The 27830-nt window shown below is 42.8% G+C and overlaps 1 protein-coding gene across 3 annotated transcripts in view; it reads left to right on the forward strand.

Moving 5' to 3' along the window:
* Positions 1–27830, forward strand: part of tln2b (talin 2b) — an 80481-nt gene that overhangs the window by 46370 nt on the left and 6281 nt on the right. For 2 of the 3 annotated variants that reach the window (XM_087178312.1, XM_087178311.1), the window contains exons 15-52: positions 13–121; positions 790–998; positions 1247–1345; positions 2018–2185; positions 2526–2820; positions 4282–4448; positions 5218–5346; positions 6558–6671; positions 6874–6987; positions 7098–7232; positions 7523–7651; positions 7756–7858; positions 8813–9021; positions 9433–9552; positions 9733–9930; positions 10482–10621; positions 11194–11287; positions 11765–11854; positions 11965–12087; positions 12695–12838; positions 13069–13254; positions 13381–13521; positions 14250–14431; positions 15014–15146; positions 15260–15361; positions 15481–15651; positions 16406–16552; positions 18116–18217; positions 18362–18481; positions 19077–19223; positions 20309–20475; positions 20853–21036; positions 21501–21626; positions 23462–23578; positions 24111–24296; positions 24751–24858; positions 25792–25897; positions 27275–27399. In XM_087178312.1, coding sequence (XP_087034438.1) covers positions 13–121; positions 790–998; positions 1247–1345; positions 2018–2185; positions 2526–2820; positions 4282–4448; positions 5218–5346; positions 6558–6671; positions 6874–6987; positions 7098–7232; positions 7523–7651; positions 7756–7858; positions 8813–9021; positions 9433–9552; positions 9733–9930; positions 10482–10621; positions 11194–11287; positions 11765–11854; positions 11965–12087; positions 12695–12838; positions 13069–13254; positions 13381–13521; positions 14250–14431; positions 15014–15146; positions 15260–15361; positions 15481–15651; positions 16406–16552; positions 18116–18217; positions 18362–18481; positions 19077–19223; positions 20309–20475; positions 20853–21036; positions 21501–21626; positions 23462–23578; positions 24111–24296; positions 24751–24858; positions 25792–25897; positions 27275–27399 — 5439 coding nt within the window. The remainder of the gene's footprint in view (positions 1–12; positions 122–789; positions 999–1246; positions 1346–2017; positions 2186–2525; positions 2821–4281; positions 4449–5217; positions 5347–6557; positions 6672–6873; positions 6988–7097; positions 7233–7522; positions 7652–7755; positions 7859–8812; positions 9022–9432; positions 9553–9732; positions 9931–10481; positions 10622–11193; positions 11288–11764; positions 11855–11964; positions 12088–12694; positions 12839–13068; positions 13255–13380; positions 13522–14249; positions 14432–15013; positions 15147–15259; positions 15362–15480; positions 15652–16405; positions 16553–18115; positions 18218–18361; positions 18482–19076; positions 19224–20308; positions 20476–20852; positions 21037–21500; positions 21627–23461; positions 23579–24110; positions 24297–24750; positions 24859–25791; positions 25898–27274; positions 27400–27830) is intronic. The other variant, XM_087178313.1, reaches the window with a different exon arrangement.

Below are 27830 nucleotides of genomic sequence, written 5' to 3' on the forward strand. Positions count from 1 at the left end.
CTCCACCAAAAGGCGTCCAGGGTTTGGGTTCAGAACAAAGTGGATGAATCCAAACACGAAATCCACTCTCAGGTTGATGCTATCACCGCTGGAACAGCATCTGTGGTCAATCTCACAGCAGGTGAGTACCCAAGAGAAAAATAAACAGCTCAAGGATGGAGCGAGGTATCATTTTCAGTTTTCATTTATTTTTTACGCCACAATTCTGGTTTATGAAAACTGTGTTGGACGAAGCTCTAAAGGAAATGGCCGTGTTTTCAAAAGTATTGTTTATCTTTACATTATTGTATCGTAAGGTGTGAATCAAGTGTTTTCCAAGTCAGAATTAAACATGATGATCTTTTGATCTAAACAAGAGAGCATTACCCATTTTTCCATCTAAATATTTCTAATGATAAATAAATCATGAACTTTTTGTCCTGAAGCTCAACTCACTGGCAGTGTCTCACTCTGCTTCCCATGTTGCTTGGCACAACGCCAGGCAAGTTCCTGCCAGCCTTTTGCAGGATTTTAATCTCACCTCACCATCTGTTTGGTTGCACTTACACTCCCTCCACTATCTAATACAAAGTTTTTCTTTTTCACGGCCACTTGCTCCATCAACACGCTCATCTCCGTGGAACCATTTCAGATAGGCTCTAATTATGACACTGACACTGATGTGTGTGTTACAGCATGTGACGCGCAGGCTGCCCCCGTGCATTAGTTAAATCAACGTGGCGGCAGCACAGCAAATTATGATGCACAGTAGAGTTGTAATCTGTAATGATGGCCATCCATTCTCCGCAGGTGAGCCCACAGAAACCGACTACACAGCAGTGGGCTGTGCCATCACCACCATCTCCTCCAATCTCACGGAGATGTCCAAGGGTGTCAAGCTGCTCGCTGCGTTACTGGACGATGAGGTGGGCAGTGGACACAAGCTCATGGGTGCCGCCAGAATGCTGGCAGGAGCTGTATCGGATCTGCTCAGATCTGTTGAGCCTGCAGCCGCTGAGGTGAGACGCCCACTGATTATTGTACTGACTTGGACTTCATCCTGCGCTGTAATCCCGGTAGCCATAAAGCCACGTACAGTGTTGAACTGCATGTTTTCCTTGTTATCAATGTCCCAGTGAAGATGTATTACAGAAGGGCTTTCTGGGATGATTTTTGATCCAGAAGTCTGTTTTAGATAATTCTGGGAGGCCTGTGTGAGAACAGGCCAGGCCAGTGTAATGAATGTGGTGATGTAATCTTCATACAGCCCAGACAGACGGTGCTGACTGCGGCAGGAAGCATTGGACAGGCCAGCGGGGACCTGCTCCGTCACATGGGGGAGGGCGAGACCGATGAGAAGTTCCAGGTTGGACGCCACCCACTCACTGTTCCTATGACACTGCCGGCCAAACAGGAAGACACACACACATTCTCAGGCCCGCTTTAAAAATGTCAATACACACTTATGTAATCACCTCGCGCTTTATTATTAGAGTCTTACTTTGTGTGGATTTTATCACAAAGTGTCAGAAGGTGAGCTTTTATTAGTAGAATAATAATATAGTTTCTCAGACATCCATTAACACAAGCTTATCTGTAGCATTTGCTATCAGTCTCAGCTATTATTTTATATATAAATTCATGTACCTACTACATACACATCTTTTATTGCCTAGATGTCTTCTCACAGCCTTTAGTGTTAATCCCTGGAGAAGAGGGCTCATATAACATCCACATTCTTGGTCTCATGGACCTTGAGACACTACTACTACACGAAGATCATTGTTGTCTGGAATCAATTACCTTTACTTAATAGTGCAGATATAATTCATTGTTCACATCCTAAAATTCATAATCACAATATACCCCTTGCATAAGGTACTTAAACTGTTATTTTACTGTTCCCTGTTTGTTAGTTGTCCAGTATCCACACTATATCAACTGAACAAAATGAGTTTACCACATTTACTTTCCTTGGTTCCCTCCTGGTCACATGTGCGCAGCTGTGCAGTGAAGGACGTTGATTAATATGTTGCAGGACACCCTGATGAATCTGGCCAAAGCAGTGGCCAATGCAGCTGCTATGTTAGTCCTGAAGGCCAAGAACGTGGCCCAGGTGGCCGAGGACACCATATTGCAGAACCGGGTGATCGCAGCTGCCACTCAGTGTGCCCTGTCCACCTCACAGCTGGTAGCCTGCACCAAGGTACTGATCTAAAACTTGCTCATCTCCACAGTCAAGTAGGCAGGAACCTCCTCCTGTTAGAATTGATCACGCTGGTCGCTGTAACTTTGTTAGAGTTTACTTTGGAAATAAGCAATATTGAACCTTTTTAAAATTCCAAAACTTTTTTGTTTCATATCTTAAATGAAGTAAGTGATTCAGAAACTAATGAATAACCGTTCCATGTTTCATTTTGAAAGACTCAATTGTTATTCTTGGTTAGATTAAAGAATTACCATAGATATAGGCTGTATAATATCAGTGTAGTCCTCATTTCTTGAAAGTCGTCTTGAGCCTCTGCCAACGACTGTGTGTGGTGCAGGTGGTGAGCCCAACCATCAGCTCCCCAGTGTGTCAGGAGCAGCTTGTCGAGGCCGGGAAGCTGGTGGACCGTTCGGTGGAAACCTGCGTCAAAGCTTGCCGCTCGGCCAGCGACGACGGCGAGCTGCTGAAGCAAGTCGGGGCAGCAGCTGGTGTGGTGAGCCAGGCCCTCAGCGACCTGCTGCAGCATGTCCGCCACTACGCCAGCTGTGGAGAGCCCATCGGACGCTATGACCAGGCCACGGACACGATCATGAACGTGACAGAGAACATTTTCACTTCCATGGGTGATGCTGGTGAGTACAAAAAGGAATACTTTTGTGAGTGAAGTCCAGTTCAAAATGCTTAGGATTAAAGTTGTTTGGTGTCTCCTGAGTTTATCCAGACCTGTTTACTCAAAATCAGGTGGTCTATAATTAATACCTGTCTTGACTGCATCAGAAGGCAGCAATCTTAAAAATCCTGCTGAAACATTTTCAAAGCTCTGTTTCTTTCTTATGGTTCAAGCCATGAGGCTGAAGAATTTCCAAACCCAGCCAATTCTCAAGGGGTTGTAGGAAACATGTCATCCAAAACCACTACAGAGCTCTCAATCTGGTCCCAATCAACATCAGGGAGGCTTTGAAACTTAAAAGGAAACACATGACCTGGGCATTTTTGGAAGGACAAACTTTTTTCTTCAATAAATCAAACAGAAAAAAAAAGACTTCATAGACTTCTCTGGGTGAGTTATTTCAAGCTGTAGGTGGGTGTTTGGGAAACACAGGCTTTTTATAGCAGGTGTGTGGGGAGATGGTACATATATTCTGAAGACTTTCATTTGTGCAAGAGAGTATGTCTCACTAGAAACCTTCAGCTTGAAGAGTACATGAAGGTGAAAACAACGATGCGACTCCCAAGACTAAAACACAGAAATTTCCTACTGATGCACCATTGGTGGGCACTACGATCATAGTGTCAGCTGTTATTTCTACTGGAATAATAATCGCTTGTATTGGGCCATTGTGCACAATGTTGCAAATTAGCAAAGACTATTTTAACTCAGTACTGGATGTGCATGATTTTCGATTCAATTAAATGATGTGTCTTGAATTTTTTTTTTTTTTTTTTTTGCATTTTAATTAAATGGATTAGACAAATAGAGATTCCCATTGGTTATTTTATCTCCGGCCTCCTCCCATTAACCAAAGACATGCAGGTTAATTGGTGACTTGGTGCCCTGTGATAGAATGGTGACCTGTCCAGGGTGTACCCCACCCTCACCCATTGTTATAAGGATAAGCGGTATAGATAATGAATGAATGAATGAAATGAAAAGCTATCTGATAAAGGATTTTATTAATTTCACACACACCTTTGATGCCCATACATCAGTAGAAATGAGGCGCTACTGGCAGTTGAAATGTAAGAATGTGTTTAGGGTGCAGACACACTAATCCATCACTGACCTGACACTAATTTGACAGCGTGTGTGTCACTTTGTTTAAGGATTATTATTTCACAAAAAACGCTTCTGCGATTCTGATGGTTAAACGGATGGCGACAACTTTCAAAGTTCTGCCTGTCAAAAGGGATACAAATCTACAACAATCTGCGCAACAGACAGACAGTCCTCACTGAAGAACAAAAACAAATCAGCCACGCCAAATCAGATTTTTAGCACACTGTGCTGCAGTCTTAGTTGGTAATCGTGATGTTTGTGTGTGTACTTTCTGTTTTCATCTGTTTACTTGCTGTATATTTGTGTGTGTGAACAGGTGAGATGGTGCGTCAGGCCAGGGTGTTGGCCCAAGCCACCTCTGACCTGGTCACTGCCATGAGATCTGATGCGGAGGCGGAAGTGGATGTTGACAACTCCAAGAAACTTCTGGCTGCAGCCAAACTCCTGGCTGATGCCACAGCTCGGATGGTGGAGGCTGCGAAGGTAAGAGTGTAACAGGTTTACTCTCTCAATGTAATGCAGTAAATATGACTGATTATTTGCTAATGTCATTATTACATTGCTTTGTTGTAGTTTACTTAGGTCTTGATTCCAAATTCATATAAAAGAACAATTGCTCATTAATATAACCGCATTGCAAATAATTCGTTTGACCCACAACTCTTGATATTGGAAGATTTTATTCAGTTTTTCTATCAGCACTGCTTTGTTGCATGTCTAATGCTGCTTTGAACGCAGTGTTGAAAGATGAACCGAACTGAATTGCTTTCATTTGATAGAATACACATTTTGGCACTCACTTACTGTGAGCACTAACTACCAGCATCATTTCACATCCAAAATGAAAGGGTGCAGCATCAGTGGCTCTTAATAAGCCCCTGGCACTGACGAGGAGGAGATTATCAGTGTGAAATAACCAAGCAAGTGAATCGCTGCTTATGGCTCGTTAGATGTTTTTGATCTGTGACACATTAATCACCACATCACTGCCATTATCAAAGAGGAAGTGGGAATCTGGCACTGACGGTTTCCTTGGAAACTGTCATAAAGCAGACAGAGCTAAATGCCTCTTTGCATCTATTGTGTAATGTGTATAACCAGAGTTGTTAAACTTTCATTGCTGTGATCGGATAGCTATTGTTACATATTGTATGTATGTGTCATCGTCGTGTGTGTGTGTGTGTGTGTGTGTGTGTGTGTGTGTGTGTGTGTGTGTGTTTCTGTGTGTTTCTGTGCTTTTCTGCGCCCTCAGGGGGCGGCTGCCTACCCAGAGAATGAGGACCAGCAGCAGAGGCTCAGAGAGGCAGCTGAGGGCCTCCGTGTTGCCACTAATGCTGCAGCTCAGAATGCAATAAAGAAAAAACTGGTCAACAGGCTGGAGGTGAGTCATAGGAGTCAACTGTTCTCATATTTGTGTTGTCTGACCTTGATCTAAACACAACCCTCCTACTTGAGTCTCTTTACCAGCAAAGATGTCATGCAAAAACATCTCTTTCCCACATTTTGTCATGTAGTATAAACATAGTAGAAATGCAATACAAATAAATGGAGAGTGTAGACATTAGGAAGAAGGAAACGCATACCAAAATTCTAATAATGAAATGCTTCAGCAGTCATTTGTACAAATATGGCCTATTAGTATTTGTCTGTTATTTTTCTTTCCTGTAGGAATGAGCTATAAATCCCATTAGTGCTGTGAATGAACTATCTGCCTTTAAAGATCTGTGTGTAGCCCTTGGTATCAGTTTGCCCCTAATGACCAACCCCTCTCTGCTCCAGAGCAACCAATGACCAATTTCCCAGGCACATAAACTGTGCATTACCCACGGCTGGGATCAGTCTGCTATCAGACATATATCTCAGTCCGCCTCCTTGCGTCAGATGGTCACAGCAGTAATGGTGCTAATGGTCGCCTCCATCAGGGAAGCATGTGAGCCAGTGAAGACCAAAGTGTCATGAATTTGCAAGTGTGCATGTAGCAATTATCACAGACACATTTAGGCCCTTTGAGACCCCATTAATCTTACCTGTTGTCTCACTGTCATTTTTTAGAAGCAAATACAGTATTCTGTGTAGAACTTTGAAAATATAGATATGGCTATTCCATAGATAGAAAATGCCGCTCCTTACATATTGTGCCAGTTCTACATGCAGCTCAGTCTTTTTTTCTTTTTTTATTATCAGTATAATGATATCATCTATTCCATGTTTCTTTTTTCATCTTCGCTTCCTCATCCACTCAACAAGGAATATCTTTCTTTCTCTTGTCAAATTGTCACCACTTCAAAGCTGGTGTTGTGCCTGTGAATTAATGTGAGCTAAGCAGTATATTCTTAGTGCTTTAGTTTTGGGAACACAGCAAAGGGAAAGCATTTGATGATCATCTCATGAAATAAAGACTGAGCAGTGCAATCCCACCCCATTTCCTCTTCTTACGAAACATTTTTGTTTGTGACCCCTCTTAGTTTGATAAGAACTCTGTCTGAGTGCAGAACATGACAGCATAACAGTGCACAGAGCAAAAATAAATGTTAGCCAGACGCCACTCTCTTAGTTTAGCCTAAATGATTTCCATTTGTATCTTCTGAACAGATAGCTGCAAAGCAGGCGGCGGCTGCTGCTACTCAGACCATCGCAGCTGCCCAAAATGCTGCAGCTTCCAACAAGAACACTGTCTCACACCAACAGCTAGTACACAGCTGCAAGGTATGATCACGTACTCTTTTCTTATTTCCTCTTTTTACATGTGTATTTAAAAAACACTGTCAAATAATGTACTGGAAATCTCAAATCTTATAATACTTATTGGCATAAAATATGTATGTTTTGGTAGTCTTGGCCACACATTTTTCTTTCAAACAGGATGATGTATATATGAAGCATACATTCTAGGTATGTTTAAATGCAGGCAGTAGCAGATACCATTCCCCAGTTGGTGCAGGGCATGAGGAGCAGCCAGGCCCAGCCTGAGGAGCTGGGGGCCCAGCTCACCCTCATCATGGCCAGCCAGAGCTTCTTACAGGTCAGTCCTTACATCATAACGCAGCCAGCAACTGTCAAACTCCGTCATCAGATACACACACAAACAACTGCTGATTAATTTGTTGTTGTTTTTCTGTCACCATCCCTCAGCCTGGAAGTAAGATGGTGACGTCTGCAAAGTCAGCAGTTCCGACAGTGGCTGACCAGGCTGCTGCTATGCAACTTGGCCAGTGTGCCAAGAACCTGGCTACCTGCCTGGCAGAGCTCAGGACTGCCACCCAGAAGGTATCTATACACAACACTGGCAGAGATAGCAGGATTCATCTCACTGATGCAGGAAATTTCTTCCTTGCGTGTGAAATGTTGTTGGATATAAGGCTGCACTTAGGTGAGCCCTGATCCTTGATCTCATTTAGAGATACCAGGCACTGTAGATAAGATTGCATCCTGTCTGCTCTGTATAATGGATGGATGGATGCATGCATGTGGGGAACACTAATGTGTGTGTGTGTGTGTGTGTGTGTGTGTGTGTGTGTGTGTGTGTGTGTGTGTGTGTGTGTGTGTGTTGTTTGAAGGCCCATGAAGCATGTGGTCCTCTGGAGATCGACTCAGCCCTCAAAACAGTGCAGACCCTAAAGAGTGAGCTTCAGGATGCCAAGATGTCTGTCATCGAAGGCCAACTCAAGCCTCTTCCTGGGGAATCGGTCAGTACATAGCAACATCCACTGGGAAGTTCAAGTGAAACAATATACTGTTCACATCATTACTATAAATCAAATTATATTTGTGTGTTCTGTCGCTCACGCAGCTGGAGAAGTGTGCTCAGGATTTGGGAAGTACATCTAAGGCTGTGGGCTCCTCCATGGCCCAGCTGCTAACATGTGCTGCACAAGGCAATGAACATTATACAGGTAGGAGAAGTTTACTCCACACAGCATAAGTAGTTATTTAGTTAAATAATTTATTTTCCGTCTAAATTGGTTACATTGCCCAAAGGGGTGCATGGATATAATAAATATGTATAGATTGCTGACTGTAACTTTTATTGTGAAAGTATCTCCTGGGCCAAAGTGGGAGGTGTGAGGATAGAGAAGGTAATATTATGACTCCTTTATTTGTGCTATTACTGTTGCCCTAAAGTGAGACCTTTGGATCTGACATGCCTCGGCTGTTTTTCCATCAATTCTGGCTCAATTGAAGATCTCTGGGGAGGAGAGATGAAGACAGATAGAGAATAACATTTCTAACAATGAATTCTCCCATGCTGCACTTCATGCTGTGGCTCAGGGGTGCTGCTCGCTACTCATTAATTTATTTTCACTAGATTTACCATTCCATAAGCAAATGGCTCCACTTGGCTAGTTAATGCAATTTGATGCAATTTGCTGCTTCTTTTCTCGGTATGTATAATAAGTTAAGAGCACCTCCCATATGAGGCCATCTTTATTATATTAACTCATTTATTTAAACAATGAGGACATTTCAGTATCGCAGTTTGTTCTCAGTGTGTGTATATTGCTAGCCCCAACCAGCTGATTTTCACAATGCAATTACAATTAGAGTAAAGACAGCTAATACACATACCTCTGGATTTGTATTGCTTAAACAGACTGCTGCAAAGCAAAAGTAATGAGGCTGAAATGAATGTGTTAAGTACGATGTCAGTTTCAATTTCTGCGGAAACATGGTTACTTACTCTCACTATGTTAAAAGGTACAGCACAGGAGAAAGTGAATATAGACACTACAGTGGATAGTCTGTGTTACATGTGTTATTATACTGATATATATTTGGTTTGCTGCATGATTTGTCCCCCTGATAGAAAGTTTTCATTGTCATTTCAATGTGTGGCTGGTCATTTGCAGGTGTGGCTGCCAGAGAAACAGCACAGGCTTTGAGGACATTGGCCCAAGCAGCCAGAGGCGTGGCAGCCAGCACCAAGGAGCCGCAGGCTGCAGCCGCAATGCTCGACTCAGCCCAGTGTGTCATGGAGGGCTCGGCCATGTTGATCCATGAGGCCCATCAGGCCCTGGTTCATCCTGGAGATGCTGAGAGTCAGCAGAGACTGGCACAGGTAGCATATCTCCCAGTAATATATACCCCAGAGACAGTGCTATTCATGGAGCGATCACATTGTTCCATCTCTCTCCTCTACTGATTTGTAAATGTTTCTTCTTTCCATAGCAATCATCCCCTCTAAGCGTTGCTATTTTCTCTCTGCTCTCGCCTGGTATTCCTCTCTCAGGAGTGCCAGAGTAAAACTGCTCATTCTCCGGCAGCTCTTCAGTGGATAAACATATTGTTTGGCATATATCTGTGGCAGCAGCATAAATTAGTGACACGGATTACCGTGCGCCGCTGTGAGCCCAATTTGCATTTGAGGTGTTTTTCCCCTTATAGCGCTGCTCTGGGACTTCGTATTGTTTAGCACATTGTTAGGATGAGTAATGGCAATCCATTGACAGAGCGTTGTGCTGTGTTTCAGGTGGCCAAAGCAGTGTCACACTCCCTGAATAATTGTGTGAATTGCCTGCCAGGCCAGAAGGATGTTGACATGGCCCTCAGGAGCATTGGAGAGGCCAGCAAGAAGCTGCTGGTGGACATTGTAAGTCCCGCTCAAGCTTTTACTCTGGGATTTGTTGGCATTTTGTGTTTGTGTATTGACACAAACATCTCTGCCGTAAAAGTACATTCAGATATCACCCCACAACTGAACAGGGCCATTCCCATTTGACTTGATTTTTGATATTCTCCGGTACGGCTAATGTGTGTCTGGTCTTTGAAGCTCCCTCCCTGCAGTAAGACATTCCAGGAGGCCCAGACTGATCTGAACCACACGGCAGCTGAACTCAACCACTCTGCAGGCGAGGTCGTCCACTCCTCTCGTGGAACAAGCAGCCAGCTGGCTGCGGCCTCGGGGAAGTTCAGCCAAGACTTTGATGAGTTCCTGGATGCCGGCATTGAGATGGCAGGACACACCCAAGTAGGTTCCATGATCATGCAGCCCCTCCACCCTCCACTGAAACAGTTCAGTGATAATCTACTGCCACCGCCATTTTACACATGAAGCAAAGTGTCCAAACACTTTGGTGGACAGGAAAGACTTAAATACTGAGGGATCGAGCTCATATTTTTGTGGCACTTTAGCACCTTAGCTATTTAAGCCATTTGGTAATTAGACCTTTTCATCTAATTCACTTAGGCACATGATTGTCCCCAAGAGTACTAACATAGTCAGAAGTAATGAGATCTTGTGATGTTCTTGTTCAAGCTATTTTGCTCATTAATTTGGAAAGATCGTCTGGGATTGGAGTTGATGTAGCATGACACCCGAGCTTTAATCAGGCTCAAAGACGCCTGCTGAGGGAGGATATAGGTTGTAGGGACACATTAAGAACATTCTTTGCAATGTTTTGTCTCTGAACAGATGTTGGTGAATACAATAAATACTGTGTATATTTTGGCTATATTCAATACAGCTTTGAATCCTAAAAAAAAAAATCACCTGCATTTTTCTTTTTTCTTCCCCTGCAGAGCAAGGATGACCAGATCCAAGTAATTGGTAATCTGAAGAACATCTCCATGGCGTCCAGTAAGCTGCTGCTGGCTGCCAAGTCTCTCTCTGTGGATCCAGGTGCAGCCAATGCTAAGAATCTTCTAGCTGTGGCAGCCAGGTGCGATGAGATGCGGATAGCGCCTGATATGTATATGATATTCTCCTCATTTGTTTGCAATTAAGCTCTTACAGTATTTGCTAGTAAACTGAACCATTTTGTCCTAAATATGAATCCGGTTCCAGATCCAAGCCTGTGGGAAGTTGTGAAAAATTAAGATTCTATACTTAAATGTCACAAAACATCTCCCCGTTGCATCTGTATGCCACTCCTAAAGCTCTGTCTGTTCGGCGTTGCTGGAGGGAGTGCATATCCACCCCCTGGTGGAGAGAAGCCAAGCAGCTGGTCCCACAGGGCTTTGGGCCTGACTGACTTCTCACTGTCTAATTAGGAAGATGGAAGCCTTGGATAGAGCCTGTCTGTGCTCAGCAAGGCTGAACACAAACTCAAGACAATCTCGGCACTCCAGTCTGCTGTGTTAGCCTATCGCAGTGAGAGGCCAGCAGTGCCATGCTTGAATAGGGGAGGCTAAAAGCATGTGTGAGCGAGTGTGAGTGCATCCAGGCTGTGCATGCATGCAGAGGACACATGTGAGAGCTAAAAAGCCTGTGTGGCTGCCTTGTGTGTTCCAGGGCGGTGACAGAGAGTATTAACCAGCTGATCACGCTCTGTACTCAGCAAGCAGCAGGACAAAAGGAGTGTGACAACGCCTTGAGGGAGTTGGAGGTAGTCATCCTCACATACGCTGTACCACACACACACACACACACACACCCCTCTCCTTCTCTTCAGGCCTGTTTTATGTTGCCTGTGCATGCCTGTACTGTTGGTTTTTCATCAGCAAATCTAAGTGCATTTTTTTCACTCTTGCCTTCCATCTATTTTGCATTTGTTTACTCTCACGGAGACGTTCATTGTAGATGGACATTAAATTCAGAATAACAGTAACTGCGTTAGTGATCCTGGTTGAACAAGAGCATTTTGCATACTGAAGACTACATTCACTTATCACTTATACTCAAGTAACTGAAAATAACAATGATGCTGTGCATTTAAAAGCCTTGGTTATCATGATTTACAATGGCAATATATTACAATCAGCTTGATTTACATTTAAATAGCTAATGAAAATGTGAGGGTATGATAGTAGAATTGTTCAGTGGTGTGTCTATTGTAGTTATTACCATCTCTTTCTGTGCACAGGCGGTCAGAGGGCTCCTAGATAATCCCAACGAGCCTGTCAATGAACTTTCCTACTTTGACTGCATTGAGAGCGTCATGGAAAACTCAAAGGTACAGGCTTTTAAAATAATATCATACTGTATAGATTCAGAGATATGTTACGTAGTAGTCAGCTGAAGCTCTAATTTCTCACATGTTTCCTCCATTTCCAAACGCCTCAGGTCCTCGGAGAGTCAATGGCAGGCATTTCTCAGCACTGTAAGACAGGTGATGTAGTAGCCTTCGGGGAGAGCGTGGGTGTGGCGTCCAAAGCGCTGTGTGGGCTGACGGAGGCTGCAGGACAGGTGAAATCAACTTCCTTTCCTTTTTTGCAATCCAAATCTGCCAAGTATTTATCACTTCACATTTCAGTGAAGAAAGCAAAGGGGTTTCTTTTTTTGAAGGGCAATATATCAATACATGATAAGAAAATTCAAATCCATCCTGACAAGGTGGAAACGATTCATAAATGGTATTTATACCAATTATGAATGAATCTTGGTATTTATACCATTTATTGCATTATGAATCTTGGCAGTGAGGCAGGGTGAGTCAGATTTCAGTGGAGGTTTTACAGACTCCCGACCCTGAAGCTGTAAAACAACATCCTCACCTCCACGCAAGATTCAGCTGCCTTGTCTGGAAAAGGGCACACCCTGACAAATCCTTTGTTCCCACTGCTTATCTTCTCAGAGAGCTCCCCTGTTATGCATCATGTATACAATATGAATCCATGTGTGTATCTATTCAGGTATTCATGCACTTGTGTATGTATGTCAGAGAATGTGGACTGCATGTTTGAGTGTTAGCTTATCTGTGACAACAAATGTAGTCTTGGAGGACAATAAAAGACCTGTCAAGTGGCAAACTGATGCATTAATACAACTGCCTTTCTGTTTTTCTGCCCTGTAGGCGTCTTATCTTGTAGGTGTGTCTGATCCCAATAGTCAGTCAGGCCACGAGGGGCTGGTGGATCCCATCCAGTTTGCAAGAGCCCACCAGGCTATACAGATGGCTTGTCAGAACTTAGTGGACCCAGCCAGCAGCCCCTCACAGGTAAGGACGGTCCAATCTGAGGCGGCAAAATATTACAGAACGGTTCCCCGGCATACGGGGACTGCACTTGGGTATATAGATCTTTTGTAACTTGAATTAAATGGCTCATTAAGTTTGAAAACATAAAAATCGACCCGAATGTTGTAAATAATTCACTCTGCACACCTCACCAGAATGCCTCATTTTATACAGCTCCGCTTCTTGTTTGACCGTGTTTATCTATTTGTCAGGTCTTGTCCGCAGCAACAATTGTAGCAAAACACACCTCAGCTCTCTGTAACGCCTGCCGCCTGGCTTCCTCTAAGACCTCCAACCCTGTGGCTAGGAGACAGTTTGTGCAGTCAGCCAAAGAGGTGGCCAACACCACAGCCAACCTCGTCAAAACCATCAAGGTCAACTCCCCAACTGATCAAAACGTTGAGTGTAAATTCGTTACAGAATTTTTTCGTCGAGTGAGAAGCTGTCGATGTGTGTATAATTCATTCACTTACAAAAATAAAGTCAAAATGGACACATATTCAAATGGCGTTGTCTGGTTTCAGGCCTTAGATGGTGATTTTTCTGAGGAGAACAGAAACAGGTGCCGTGTTGCTACAACCCCTCTCCTTGAGGCTGTAGAGAACCTCTCGACCTTCGCCAGCAACCCTGAGTTTGCGAGCATCCCAGCTCAGATCAGCAATGAGGTATTCATCCATTTTAATGACTTTTTGTAATGCCCCATTTAAAATGTTCTTTTTTTCAATTTTTCCACAGTTGCTAATGACTGAACTGAATGAGAATGAATGGCAGTCTTTCATGATGTCCTCTGTTCTCAGAAACATCCCATTTGTAAATTTCTTCCACTCATCCTACAGAGGATCTTGAAGCCACTCTTCAGAAAGATTTAATGACTATGTTTGTGACTTGTGCACTCAACCCCCTTAAAACAGGCACTCTTATATGATCCAACACAAAAAGGTTTGTACAGCAAACATGGGGGGGAATTGGATTGAGGTTCAATTTTCCCTTTTCTTTTGATGTCTTGAAAAGACTCAAGAAGAAAGATGGATTTTTATTTTTCAATCTGAGCGGAACAGTTCTCGCACAGTCCTCTAAAAGCTTTATGGCTGTAATCTGTTGGAGGGCAGTGTTTAACGGCACTCTCTCTCAGCACAGCTGCTCTAATCTTCAACTTGTTAATCTAATTGTCGAGGGAGGCTTTGGCTCGGATCATAAAGACTGAAGGTGTTTCTTCCTGCATCTGTGTAAAGCTGCCTTTCTAATCTCATCCCTCCCTTTGATCGCACCTTTGATCTCCCCAAGGTAGTCAAGGAATATTAACAACTCTGTCATACCAATGTGGCCACCTCTTCGTTGTTGAGCTGTTACCTGGGTTGTTGTTTCACCTGCACTAATCTTTTCATTTTCACAGGGCTCAGCAGCACAGGAGCCTATTGTGTATTCAGCCCGTTCCATGCTCGATAGCTCCACTTACCTTTTAGAAACAGCCCGCTCACTGGTCCTCAACCCCAAAGATCCTCCCACCTGGTCCATACTAGCTGGCCACTCCAGGACGGTTTCTGACTCCATCAAGAGCCTCATCACCTCCATTAGGTTTGTATTAATCCCACCCACGACCTAATCTGTCTCTGCAGGATTACCCTGAATCAAAGTTCGTAACTGTTTGCTCACAGATGGAGGAAAAAATTTTGCTGAATGGCTTATTCTTTGATATCTATTCAGCTAAGCAATAAATTGCCACATTAGTTTACAGCTGCCATGATTCCCACTGCCTTTTAATAGACTAGTGAAAACTATAGAACAGTGATGAGATGATGAGCCTTGCTACAGTGGATCTGAAACACGTGAGTGCCCCACTCGCTTCTATCTTCATCACCATCCTCCAATCATATGCATAAACTACACTATTCTCATAGCAGCTAAGGCTTAGAAAAGGCAACAGTTGATTAGCTAGACTTAACATAAAGACTGGCAGAGCTTTATACTTATTGTACAGATTTGATATTGGTATCAACTTTCTCATCTAACACTAAAGCTATGTTGCAAAAATGTTAACTGTCAAATATGCTTACTGTTGTGCCATGATTTTTGTATTAGTCATGTTTATACAGTATATTCATTTGCACAAAAAATATAGAAATATATATTTTAATTGTTCAATATTTCTGGTCATAGGGACAAGGCACCAGGACAGAGGGAGTGTGATTACTCCATTGATAACATCAATAAGTGTATCCGGGACATTGAGCAAGCTTCCCTAGCCGCTGTTGGTCAGACTCTGCCCTGCAGAGATGATATCTCCATGGAAGTGAGTTCAAGTACCCCATCAGCTCTGTCTTGTCTGAGAGAGAGAACTTAATGGGATCTGTAGTCTTTCTGTTGTGACTTATACCGTAATTCTCTCCCTTTGTAACTCACCAGGCGCTCCAGGAGCAGCTGACATCCTCTGTGCAGGAGATTGGGCATCTGATTGATCCTGTCTCCACCGCAGCCCGAGGCGAAGCTGCCCAACTAGGACACAAGGTGCTGGGCTGATCATATATCCCTTCATCCCCTCTGGATTTAGAAAGAAAAATCCTCTCTGTTTTGTGTCTTGTGAGCATATCCTTCCTCAGACAGCTCTCTTAAACTTGTTCTCCCAGGTGACCCAGCTGGCCAGTTACTTCGATCCCCTCATTGTGGCATCGGTTGGCCTGGCCTCGAAGCTCCACGACCACCAGCAGCAGATGACCATCCTGGACCAGACCAAGACCCTGTCTGAGTCTGCCTTGCAGATGCTCTATGCTGCCAAGGAAGGCGGAGGAAATCCAAAGGTACTATGTTATGCTATGTGTAGCCAGCATGACCATTATTTCAAGGGTGATCTGTGATAGTTCGCTAGATTTTAATGAGCAGATCAAATCAGTCATGTTTTTCCAAGATAGAGCTTCTTTTTTTTTTGAAGAGATTCAAGCTATTCTTTACTGCTGAGCATGAAGAGTTCCCTTCTGCCTCAGTTTCTGTAATTCTCTATTATATGTTCCTCTCTCAGCCATAAGTCATTTGTTCTTCTCATACAGAACAAAGTTACAGGAGTTCTCACTAGCTTTTATGGCTCTCTATTAGTGTTAGAATGGATTTTTAAGATTTTAGTGATCATTTTTTAAAAACCCATTCAACGCACAATTTCTGACTCTGTTCTCAGTTGATTGTGCTGTTGCTCAAACTCAGCATCACAAAATAATAAAATTACATTGGAGGAATTTCTTTTGTGTAATAAAATTGCCCCTGCCCTGTATAATTCTCTTATTTTTATTGATACTGCTTAACTACATTCCGATATATTTCATATTACCGTTGTATAACATGTCAACTTTGTTAAATTTTGATATTCAAATTTGAATTATTAGAAAAGCAAGCGGTAGGAGTTCTAACAACAGCAAGAATCCAGCCTGGTGAAGTGTCCTCTAGTGAGAGCCTGAGTACTTATCAGCTGTAGGGACCACACTGTGGTCAAGCTGATAAATTTCCTTCTGGCTAGACCAAGACAGTGTCACAGGAACGTTAATCAGCTGACTGTGTCCCCAGGCGTCCCACACCCACGATGCCATCTCTGAAGCAGCCCAGCTCATGAAGGAAGCAGTGGACGACATTATGGTGACTTTGAATGAGGCGGCCAGTGAGGGGGGCATGGTCGGGGGCATGGTGGAGTCCATCGCTGAGGCCATGGGCCGGGTGAGTACAAGTGGGTTTGTGTTGCATTTTCATGTGTGATGATACCATCTCGTGAGAAGTCTGCTCAGGTAGTTTAAATGGATTTCAGGTTGACACTTATTCCCTTTCCTATTTGTCTGAAGATAAAATGAGTTTTCCCTGCAAGAGTAGCTCCACAGTGGGTCTGCTGAGAGTGTGTCCTTGTCAGTGACTCTCATTAGTCCAATATATGACAAGTTTAAATCCATAGCCCACTGGTGATGTTGGCTGTCACTCATCCTGCTGGGGGATATGTCAGTGTGTTGACAGCGCGGTTAATAATTGACGATGATCTGCACATACTCAGACGTATGCACTTGGCTCAGATTTCATCCTTTAGTTTTACTTTTACTTTTTTTTTAAATGTTTTATTTTACCCTCAGTTTAAATGTAGGAAGGCGACCATCATTAAAACTCCATTAGCATATACTGTATAAAGTGGAAACACTTTAGAACAAGAAGGCATACATAAAAGGTCTATATGTTCTCACTAATAGCTTTTTAATTGTTAACAAATTATACATCAATTAACAAGTTATACTGTACAATAAAAAGAACTCGGGTTACCAAATGGTGTGTGTTCAGTTTTAGTGTTGCCAGCACAACTTGATTTATCTTTGTAGCTGCTTCTTAAATTAATCACCCTAACTTTGGAGAGCAGCTGTTTATTAATGACTAAAATATGCAACCGCATTTATTATAATGTGGAAAAATCCTCAATATGTAGAGATATCTAGATCTCAATATGTATTTATTAGCAACATCCATCAGGGTTGCAGTCATAAATGTACTAAATTTCAATGTTAAGCCCGACTGATACTGGATTTTGGAGGCCAATACTGATACTGCTAAAGATTTCTTAAATTTGTTTATTAAAGAACAACTATACTACAACTATACTACTATTTTAGAACTATATAATAGAGACTGTTTATAAATAACCTCAAACATAAAATATCTTTGGCATGTCTATACTGCAATTTCTTGTTACTTATCGGTCAATATATATGATAATACTTATCTATGTATAAAAAGACTGATTTAATGGTTGGGATGTAATTTGGTCTAAAGCCGTCTTAGGGGGATCAGAAAGTCAGTGGGATGGTTCCTTTATGGAACCTGCATCAAAAAACAAAGCAAGAGAAATAAGCAGATGATCGACCAAGGTAATCCTTCACTTCATTGTGCGCTGACAACCTAGCGAACCAAAAGCTCCTTATATTTAGCATTTTGATATCTTCATACTAATATCTAAAATGCATTTATAATATAATACAGAATGAAGAAATGATTATGAATTGATTATCCACAATGTGGATTATGCCAAAATTCACAGATTCTTACCAAAGGTTTAACAGAGCTGTCAGATCACTATTAAAAACAGTGGAATAGTTGTATAGTAGGAATAGTAAGCCTTATTGTGAAATGGTACCAAACAAAAACAACGGTCCCACCTAGTAGTACCTTGTGCAAAGCCCTAATGTATAAATGTATTGTATTGTAAGCCTTGAAATAGAGAAAGTACTAAAGGGTTGATCTTCACAGCTGGATGAAGGAACACCCCCTGAACCTGAGGGCTCCTTTGTGGACTACCAGACCACCATGGTAAAGTTCTCCAAGGCCATCGCCATCACTGCACAGGAGATGGTAAGTGCACTAATGTGCTGGGATATCTGTGCCTGACTGTGTGTTTTCCATTACTTTTCCAATCTACAATGACAATATTTGCCAGTAGGGCTGGAGAAACATTAATCTGCTTCTGCTGATGATGTATGTTCTCTCTGTCGTCAGATGACCAAGTCGGTAACTTGCCCTGAAGAGCTCGGTGGCCTTGCCTCTCAGGTGACGGTGGACTATGGACAGCTTTCACACCAAGGACGCCTTGCCGCAGCCACCGCAGAGCCAGAGGAGGTGAGAGGCCATGCCCTCTGTCCTCTATAGAGGATGTAGGGGGAAATTACATACTTGAACTGAATGAAATATTTAACACATCATGCCATATATCTCTTTACTATTGTTACTATTGTAGCTCTGCATTTTACACCAAAAACGCTTTCGGATATATTCACTCACACATTTGTGAGGCTGCTCCTGACAGTGTGAGATCAAACATAACCCCCCCACCCCCACACCCCCACATATTCCTTTCTTAAAGCTTTGCTGCATAGTCCAGAGGCCAGCAGTGTGTGGAAACATTGCACTAATAAGCACACAACTCTTATCAATACCTTGTATATAACAGGCTGCTGGAAACCCTGCTGGTTACCATAGCGACATTGTGCCTCTACAAGTCTAAAAGCCTATAGTGATGCTTATAATGAAGTACCACCCACCCATGAATCTCAGTCTGGAAATTAAAGGTGTAGTGCCAGCATTCCCTCTCTGAGGGTGCTTCAAATCATTTTCATCCACGGGCTGGATAAGAGACATGCCAGTTTAGGATATGATTGTGGTTGTGTAGCACATTGACACAAATGAGAAGATGGATGCCTGGTTATGCTTTCAGGTCGGTTTCCAGATAAAGTCACGGGTGCAAGAGCTGGGCCATGGCTGTATCTACCTGGTCCAGAAGGCTGGAGCCCTGCAGCTCAGCCCCACTGACAGCTTCTCCAAAAGGGAGCTCATTGAGTGTGCCCGCGCAGTCACAGAGAAGGTAAGCTGTGTGGACAGAAAACTGGTAAAGCATCTCTAACTCTCTTGCAGAAGGAAGCTTTTTTTTTTTTTTTTTTTTTAATTTTGACTTTTTAAGGAGAGTCTATTTTTGCTGTCATAATTTGCCATCGCTGCTGTTTGAAGTTTGGTGGCAGCATCAACTCGGCATTAGCATTTTTATGAAAATATTTCATGCATTTCTCAGCACTGCTGCCATATATACAGTATATTCCTGTTTAAATAAAGTGATTGAGAACATATAAGTGCGTGCAACTGCAAAACTTGAGAAGATGTCACTAGACTATTGCTAACAGGTATGCTTTATATTCTGATTATTATTCATTATTTTTTAATGTATGGCCTCAGCTTTAATTTTGAACTAGTATACAGTCAAAAGAATAGAGGTTTAACATATGCTATTTTAGGTGGTAATAAACGGGACTTTACTGTATTATTGTACCAATGATGCAGGTCACGAGAGCATGCCCTCCTGACCACCCTCACACTGTGCAGTTAATAATAGTACTAGTGTCTCCCTGCTGTGACCCTGGCAGCAGCTAGTCAATGCTGCTCACACATCAGAATTTATCTCTACTCTGAGGCTATGATTTGGTTCAGGGAACATATCAAACTTGAATAATTTGTGGTGTGGCGCTTGTTAATACTTGAAACGTGCGCCTTGTTGAAATTAACCTCTCAAGACTTTCCATTTGTTTATGAGGGATGGGCAGATGCCAGTCTTCAAGGGAGTTGTGTGGTTTGCAGAGTCAGGCTCATTGACTTAATGTGATTGTGCAGCAGACTCTGATTTAATGCATGCTTAACCCTGCTCTCTCCTCTTAGTCCCAGCTTCCTGCTTTAATCCAGCTCTGTCCAGATCTTCCACTCTAAACATTTGCAGCCTCACTCACCTGCTTCATAAACGCTACAACAACATTTTATAAAAAGGAAAAATTGCTGTTTAATCATTAAACACTTGCAATGCATGCAGAAACTGGGGTTATTTATAGGTGTTTTTACACCTCTAAAAACAGCATGTTTGAAGGATTTCTCTGCATATCTAATGCTGTGCTTCACATGTTCCAGGTGTCCTTGGTCCTGTCAGCACTACAGGCGGGGAACAAAGGCACCCAGGCCTGTATCACAGCAGCCAGTGCTGTTTCTGGCATCATCGCTGACCTGGACACCACCATCATGTTCGCCTCAGCTGGAACACTGAACCCTGAGAATGAAGAGTCTTTTGCTGACCACAGGTGCAATGACCTTGCCACAAACAAATGAAGCAGAGCAAGACACGGTGTTAAATGAAAACCTCAAATCACTAAAAAGAGCAACATTTGATGATGTTAAAAACAGGCCATAGATTAATGGGTTTCAAGATTTCATTTGCTAGGTTTTATACTGCAACACCGGACCTGTTTTTTTTTTTTCTTTTGATGACTCACTCAGGAAGAGAGCAGTTTGCCAGTAGTGCAGAATATTGAGCTGCATTTCACATAATGAATGCAAATTGAAAATTGTTCGTACTAAACACGCATTCTGTTCAGAAAAGCAACAGCTTCCTTTCATATTGCTGGTATTTGAGTGTGACTGTGGAGCAGATTGTGACACAATGTGTCCCGTCCCTCAGGGAGAGCATCTTGAAGACAGCCAAGGCGCTGGTGGAGGACACCAAGCTGCTGGTCGCTGGAGCCGCATCCAGCCAGGAGAGACTGGCGCAGGCTGCCCAGTCCTCAGCCAAGACCATCACCCAGCTCACTGAGGTGGTCAAACTAGGAGCCACCAGCATGGGCTCTGAGGACCCCGAGACACAGGTGATGTAAATCCAAAGCACATTTAGACTACAGAATGGCTAATAGAGGCACAGATGTTTTAGCCATAAGTAGCCACAGTTGTATGCTTTAATTTTCTAAAAGATTAAAATCTTTAACTAAGCTCAGTTATTACTTTTTAATTTAGCAGCACAGAGCTTTGTTCTGCTATTACGATTCTTTGTCATTACACTATTCTCTAATATCAGTCATTTACAATGAATGACTTCTATCTGTCTGTACAGCCAGCGTTATATTCTCTGCGTAATTGAGGTTTCATCCAATACATATTGTGTCTCCTCTTTCCCCTGTGTGTATGCCTCTATCTCTGCCCTGCACTAAGTCTGAAGTATCATGACTAGTTGGGAGTGATAAGGGCTGCAGTGTTAAATCCTCTCCCCGGGGAAAGACTGATAAACCTATACTCTGACCATTGTGCCGTATTGATTCCAGCTCTATCTCCTCAGGTGGTTCTGATAAATGCGGTGCGTGATGTGGCCAAGGCTCTGGCCGAACTCATCGGTGCCACCAAATGTGCCGCGGGGAAGCCAGCTGACGACCCGTCCATGTATCAGCTGAAGAGCGCTGCCAAGGTAAAGGATAGACCGCTCAAACAAACGACTGTCATATCTGGTTTAGCTGTGTACCTGTAATTATTTTTCAGCTGATGCTTTCTCGCCGAGAGGATACAGCAGGTAGATATGTATTGCACAAACGCTCTCTTTGTTTTGCTGCTGTATCTGGTAGCACAGTGTGTGGCTGTTTTACAGGAAGGATATGACCTGTTCTTATCTGGGTGTGTATTTATTCACTTTTTCTGTCTAATCTGTATGTGGGAGAGGAATCGTTACGAAGATGTATATTTTGTGTATGCATTTGTGTTTGTGTGTGTGTGTGTGTGTGTGTGTGTGTGTGTGTGTGTGTGTGTGTGTGTGTGTATGTGTGTGAGTGTATGTGTGTGTGAGAGAGCGAGAGAAAGAGCTAGACCTAATCTGCTTTGCTGAGAACTGTAAGTGGTGTAACTGTCAGTCGAGCACATACCTCCACGAAGGCCGAACAGTCGTTCAGTCTCTTCCACCACATCTGGATTATTATCTGCATCTGCACAAAATTATATAAACTCATAGATCTCAACACCATGAATATGTATGATTTTCTACAAATGTTGAAAATATCTTGCAATGTTAAGGAAAGTGATTTAAAAAAACAAAAAAACAAAAAAAAAATTCCTGAATCCGCCCCTTTAACTAGATCCGCACCAAAATGTAATGGCCTCTTCCCTGGTCCCCACCCCTCCGCCATGTTTGGTGCAAATCAGTTCAGTACTTTTGCATAATCCTGCTGTCGAATAAATAAACATACATGCTGTGAAAACATAACCTCCTAGGTGGAGGTGAAAAGCAGCACAATAAGGGTTCCTCTTCCAAACTACACACACATGCAAAAGGAGATGTATGTGCAAAGTAGCAATAAATAGCAGTAGCAGAATTACAACATGGAGAATATATGAAATATAAAGAAAATACCAAGTGTAATAAGAGTTTCAGACAGTGTACGAATACATTTTTTCTTATGAACACTGGATCACAGAAAACTTCCAGGTTCGGCCACAGGCCTGGGAGAATGTGAACCATACTGTGCATACACAAAAGAGGTGAGAGTTTTCATTTTCCTCTTGGTTGTCATTACCACTTTTCCAGCTGCCAACCTGCCGAGGAATAAAAACCTGAGATCAGACATTTTGTAACCTTTTTGCAGCTTCGGTCACTGCCATAGAGAAACAAAAATCAAAGTACTGAATCAGTGATAGAGCCTCAGATAACTGTCAACCTCCCGATTTTCTAGTCTACAAAACCTTCTGCAAACTTCCTCGGTTAATTTATTTATTTTACTCACAACTATCATCCCAACCGCAGCATGTAAGTCTAAGTGCTGCCTGGGGTGTGTAATGTTTTCTCATCTAAATGGAATTAGGGCCACCCATGGACCTGGTCATGTTGACAGATTGTTTTTGTTCTTCCAACATATGGTGACCTCCAAATGGGACCCTCTCAAACTCCTGGCAATCATGGTGCTCAAATTCCAAACCTAATAATATACACTTTGCTGAATGCAGCACAGACAGAACAGAATGTGTCACCATGAACTGTATTTTTCCATCCTAGGTGTCATTGCATAAATTTTATTACCAGTACTAAATCAGCCTCTTTTCATTTTTAAATAAATCTCTCAGTCCTTCTTCAGCAGCTGATTGTTTAATTTTCATTTGATAAGCATCTTCAGCACATGTAGCCATTATTCACTGTAATGGAATCAGTGAAGAGGGAGGAAAATGTTATTATTCTACAATATGATATTTTTTGCAGCCGAGGAGAAAGAGCTCCACCTCCTGGTCTGAGCCTCATTATTACTCCCTTCTATTTGACAGGTCATGGTGACCAACGTGACGTCTCTTCTAAAAACAGTGAAGGCAGTGGAGGATGAAGCCACTCGCGGGACGAGGGCACTGGAGGCCACCATTGAGTGCATCAAGCAGGAGCTGACAGTAAGAGTGCCTGACAGGCCGGACCACTTCTTCTGTGGTCTATTGGGAGTCAACTGATGAGACACAGCCTCTCTGCGAAGCTGGCCCAAAGAGGGTCAGGGATATCTATGTCTATTATTCTGAACAAAACAGGGGAGCTTTTTGTTCTTTCTTTTTCCTTTATTGTCTGTCCAGCTCCTTCCCTCTCAGCCCCTGCAGGTTTCTCACAGCTCTTGTTCTTATCGTGGTTTGGGTAGCAGGCAGGAAACAGGAGGGAGATTTCAAGAGCTTGTTTTTTTGTAATTTACTGCTAATCCTTATCAGAGGACCCCCAGCCTGAGAGGAGGCTTTACCAAGAGCTGCAGCCAAAGCCAAATTCAACACAGTCTACCTAACTACTAATTATACTGCTACCCATATCAGGATTTTCCGTTTAGACTGATTACACTTTCTGTGCACTTCTATGAGAATTTTCCCATCTATATTAACGTATCCGAGCCCCTGTCCGTGTCTATAACCAACTACCTGCGTCTGCGCTTCATCATCATGTCAGGTGTTCCAGTCCAAGGACATCCCAGACAAGCCCACCACGCCCGAGGAGTTCATCCGCATGACAAAGGGCATCACCATAGCAACGGCCAAGGCAGTGGCTGCAGGCAACTCTGCCCAGCAGGAGGACGTGATCGCCACTGCCAACCTGAGCCGCAAAGCCATCTCCGATATGTTGACTACCTGCAAGGTGCTAATCCACACAGCCCTGCCAGAACAGGCCTCACACAGACAGCACCAGGCTGCCAGGGAACATGTGAGCCCAGCCTGCTGAGAGCAGATAGGACATTAGAGTCTAGTGGACTTTATGGCTGCTCCCGCTGGTAGTGACTCAGTCACTTTTAAGTCAGCATGTCCTTCAGCGACCGTAGAGCAGCTGCAACAAGATGAAACAGAGGAAAGAAAAGAAAACCGAGGCATTACAAACAAATTAGTGAAGAATTAAGAGATTTTATTAGCTATATATTTGATTTGTGATTGTTACTAAGTTCATCTGCACAAGTAAAAGTATATGTTGCCTATTCCAGACCTAACACATTTTCACTGTGATATTAGGACCTGTCTTAAATTTCAACGTTCCACTGGGAAAAATGACTGTATCTGTTTTTAAATGTGTTTTTAAATGTGTTTTCTCACCCTTGCAGCAAGCAGCACACCACCAAGAAGTGGGGGAGGAACTGAGGGTGAGGGCCCTGCAGTACGGCTATGAGTGCACCAGTGGATACATCAACCTTCTGGAGCAAGTGCTGCAGGTTAGAATGAGTCAGAAGCATGTGTCATAAATAAATATATAATGGAGGTGGCTTGTGTATGTGTGCATGCATATGTCTCTAGCTATGGATGAGTGGATTCTGGTCTTTACTATTACCATGTGAAATCTCACAAGTCTTATCGACAAGATTTTACCCTGTGATGCTTGACAAATCTCTCCTGGCTTCCTGTCACTCATACTCTCCATTTACTGTAACATGACCATGAACTGATAATGGAAAGAAAGTCTTATGAATGACTACTATTCTTAAACATGAATAACAGGACTGAAGGCTTTTAAATTTGCCTCTATGTCTGCAGTCTGTGTGTCTGCATCCGTGTTTATTTAGACATTTAATTTCTGAGCAGCTTGTTGCATACGTTTGCATATTAATGAGCAAAACACATTTTTTATGAAATTCCTTAGTTCATTATAACATTCCCCATGTGTTGTATGAAGACAGGTGTGTTGACATGTAAGTCACACTTACATGTTTGCTAGTTAATGCTTAATGAATCACCTCATTTGCATAATTAGTTACAGGTACATCATGTTAATTCTAGCAAATGGGATATGGATATTTGCCCACTAACAGTACCGTGTTTTATAATTTGTGGTCTCAGAGAAAGAAAGAGAAGAAAAAATTATACTGTTGCTACTTTACTAGTTAACTTTCTCAGAACCAAACCAAATGTAAAAAAAAAAATAATAATAACGAGCCAACAATAGACTCACTGGAAGGGAGTGCATGAATTTCAAGTCAAGTCAGTTATTTTTAGTCGCAGTTATTAGTGAGTTCATTTTCACATCATTTATGATCTAGGTCGGTTTGAAGGACAGCGGAACAGATATAGATGTTTGTAAGCCGTGTGTGTGTGTGTGTGTGTGTGTGTGTGTGTGCGCCTGTCCACGTGTTGGGCTCGTGTGTTTTCAGGTGTTGCAGAGACCCACGCCGGAGCAGAAGCAGCAGCTGGCCGTACACTCGAAGCATGTGGCGGCGTGTGTGACAGAGCTCGTCCAGACAGCTGAGGCCATGAAAGGTGAGGCCACACACACTGCTGATGTACACTGTCACACACTCTTACGCAGCGCACACAAACAAGAGTTTGGCTTGACAAATTTTAGTTACCCGTGACCCCGTTTCTCAGTGATGTCAGGATTTTATGGAACATTTAACACACATGAAAGTTGTATATATTTAGCACTCCAAGTCTTTCGTACTCTATATAACAGTATTATGTTATTTTATTCGGAGGCATGAATTTTACAGAAGCTTCTGTGCTTTCCAAAAACCGTTGGCAGCAGATTTTTTAATTTTAAAATGACTGTGAGACAGTATGTGCACTGCAGTTTAAAACTGGGAGAGCTGAAATTGCAGCATATAGTGAAATTAAATGCAAGGGGATTCCCATTAGAAGCCAATCCAATATAATAAAATGTAAAAAAAAAAAAAAAAAACACACGACAGGATTGTGGCGATGTTGGAGATTAGTCAAAGGAGCCCTAATCCTCTTCTGCATGGATAATATTATAGCGTTACTGAGTGAAGCCACCAAACCTGTCTGCGTCCCTAATAAAGATAGGTCATGAAAATCACTTTAGAATATTGAAATCATGCCGTGGAGTGATTGCCCGGCAAATTGTTCCAAATGAAGCTCTATATGATGGTTATGACACAAATATACTGGAGTGTTTCCTGTAGAAACTGCAGTGCCACATCTGACAGGCGTAATAGATTGTGTTTCGACGAGAATTAGATTTCAGCGTATAGCCTGAGACCCAGTGGGGCTATCCACTTCACCTATCTAATGTCCCATGTGCTCTCTCCCTCTCTCTCCCCTGCTCTTTCCTTGCCGCCTCAGATGGAGGTAAGTGGGATATGGTGTGTTTTGTTCCCTCAGATCACCTTTCATAGAGTCAGAAGGGGGTAGAGGAATAGACGGCTTCGGGGGTGGGGGTGCAGAACAGATTTCCCCAGAGCTCGACATAATCCATGAAAACATCGTTCCATCTGCTTTACCAAGCTGTTCGCAAACATCTCCAGTTTATGGGCACTTAAAAACCTATAAAAAGACAAAGATCCATCAAATGTGCATTTCTTCGAAGTTTTCGTTCATTTTATTTAACTTTGAGACATCACTGTCATATTGCAAACAGTTCTTTGGCGTGTACAGACCTCATGAACTCGGCTGCTGTTGAAGGAAACTGAGATTTAGCATTTCTGTGATGCCTGGATTGTTTGAATGAGTGCATGAAAAAGAACATCTGGTTCAAGTTTAATGTTGACCCCAAACCTCATTGTTGACATAAAATAAAATGTTATCACCAGAATTATTGCGCTGGTGTTTCCTTTGTGAGTCTGTGCTAGATAAGTATGCTGTAACCAACATCTGGGCATGTGTCGATCCTTTTTTCAGGATCAGAGTGTGTGGACCCCGAGGACCCAACTGTCATCGCTGAGACTGAGCTCCTTGGAGCAGCAGCGTCCATTGAAGCTGCAGCCAAGAAACTAGAGCAGCTGAAACCCAGGGCCAAGCCCAAGGTATAAGTGCCCCTCTCAATCCTTCCCACCCACACAAACCCACGCACAGCTCTTTGCGATTAATCAGCAGGGAGTCCGTGTGGGCCGAAGGTAGGAAAAGGTGAAACTGACTTTGAGGTGGGGTCATCTTTTCCCGTCACTGAGCTGGTTTCTTGATATCATTAAAGGAAAGGAAAAAAAAAAATGTTCTCTGTGTTGCAAACACTGTGTTGAGTCAGACAGCTGGCCTAGTGAGCTAACATACAACGCTTGGAAAACTTTCTTCAAACGCACTTTTGGACATTATTTTGAGTTGCGTTGCCAGGAGACGCAATTACACTGCTGGGTCTTCAAGCTTATGTTGGAACGAGTTCAAATGTGTGATGAACTGTTGTGACCCTATCTGAAAGAGTGGGCCTCTGTCTTATTGAACTTATTTCCTTTGTTTTATT

Source organism: Seriola lalandi, unplaced genomic scaffold (genome assembly GCF_002814215.2).
Source record: "Seriola lalandi dorsalis isolate HSWRI2012SDOR001 ecotype SW California unplaced genomic scaffold, Sedor1 jcf7180002054682, whole genome shotgun sequence".
Classification (NCBI taxonomy): Eukaryota; Metazoa; Chordata; class Actinopteri; order Carangiformes; family Carangidae; genus Seriola; species Seriola lalandi.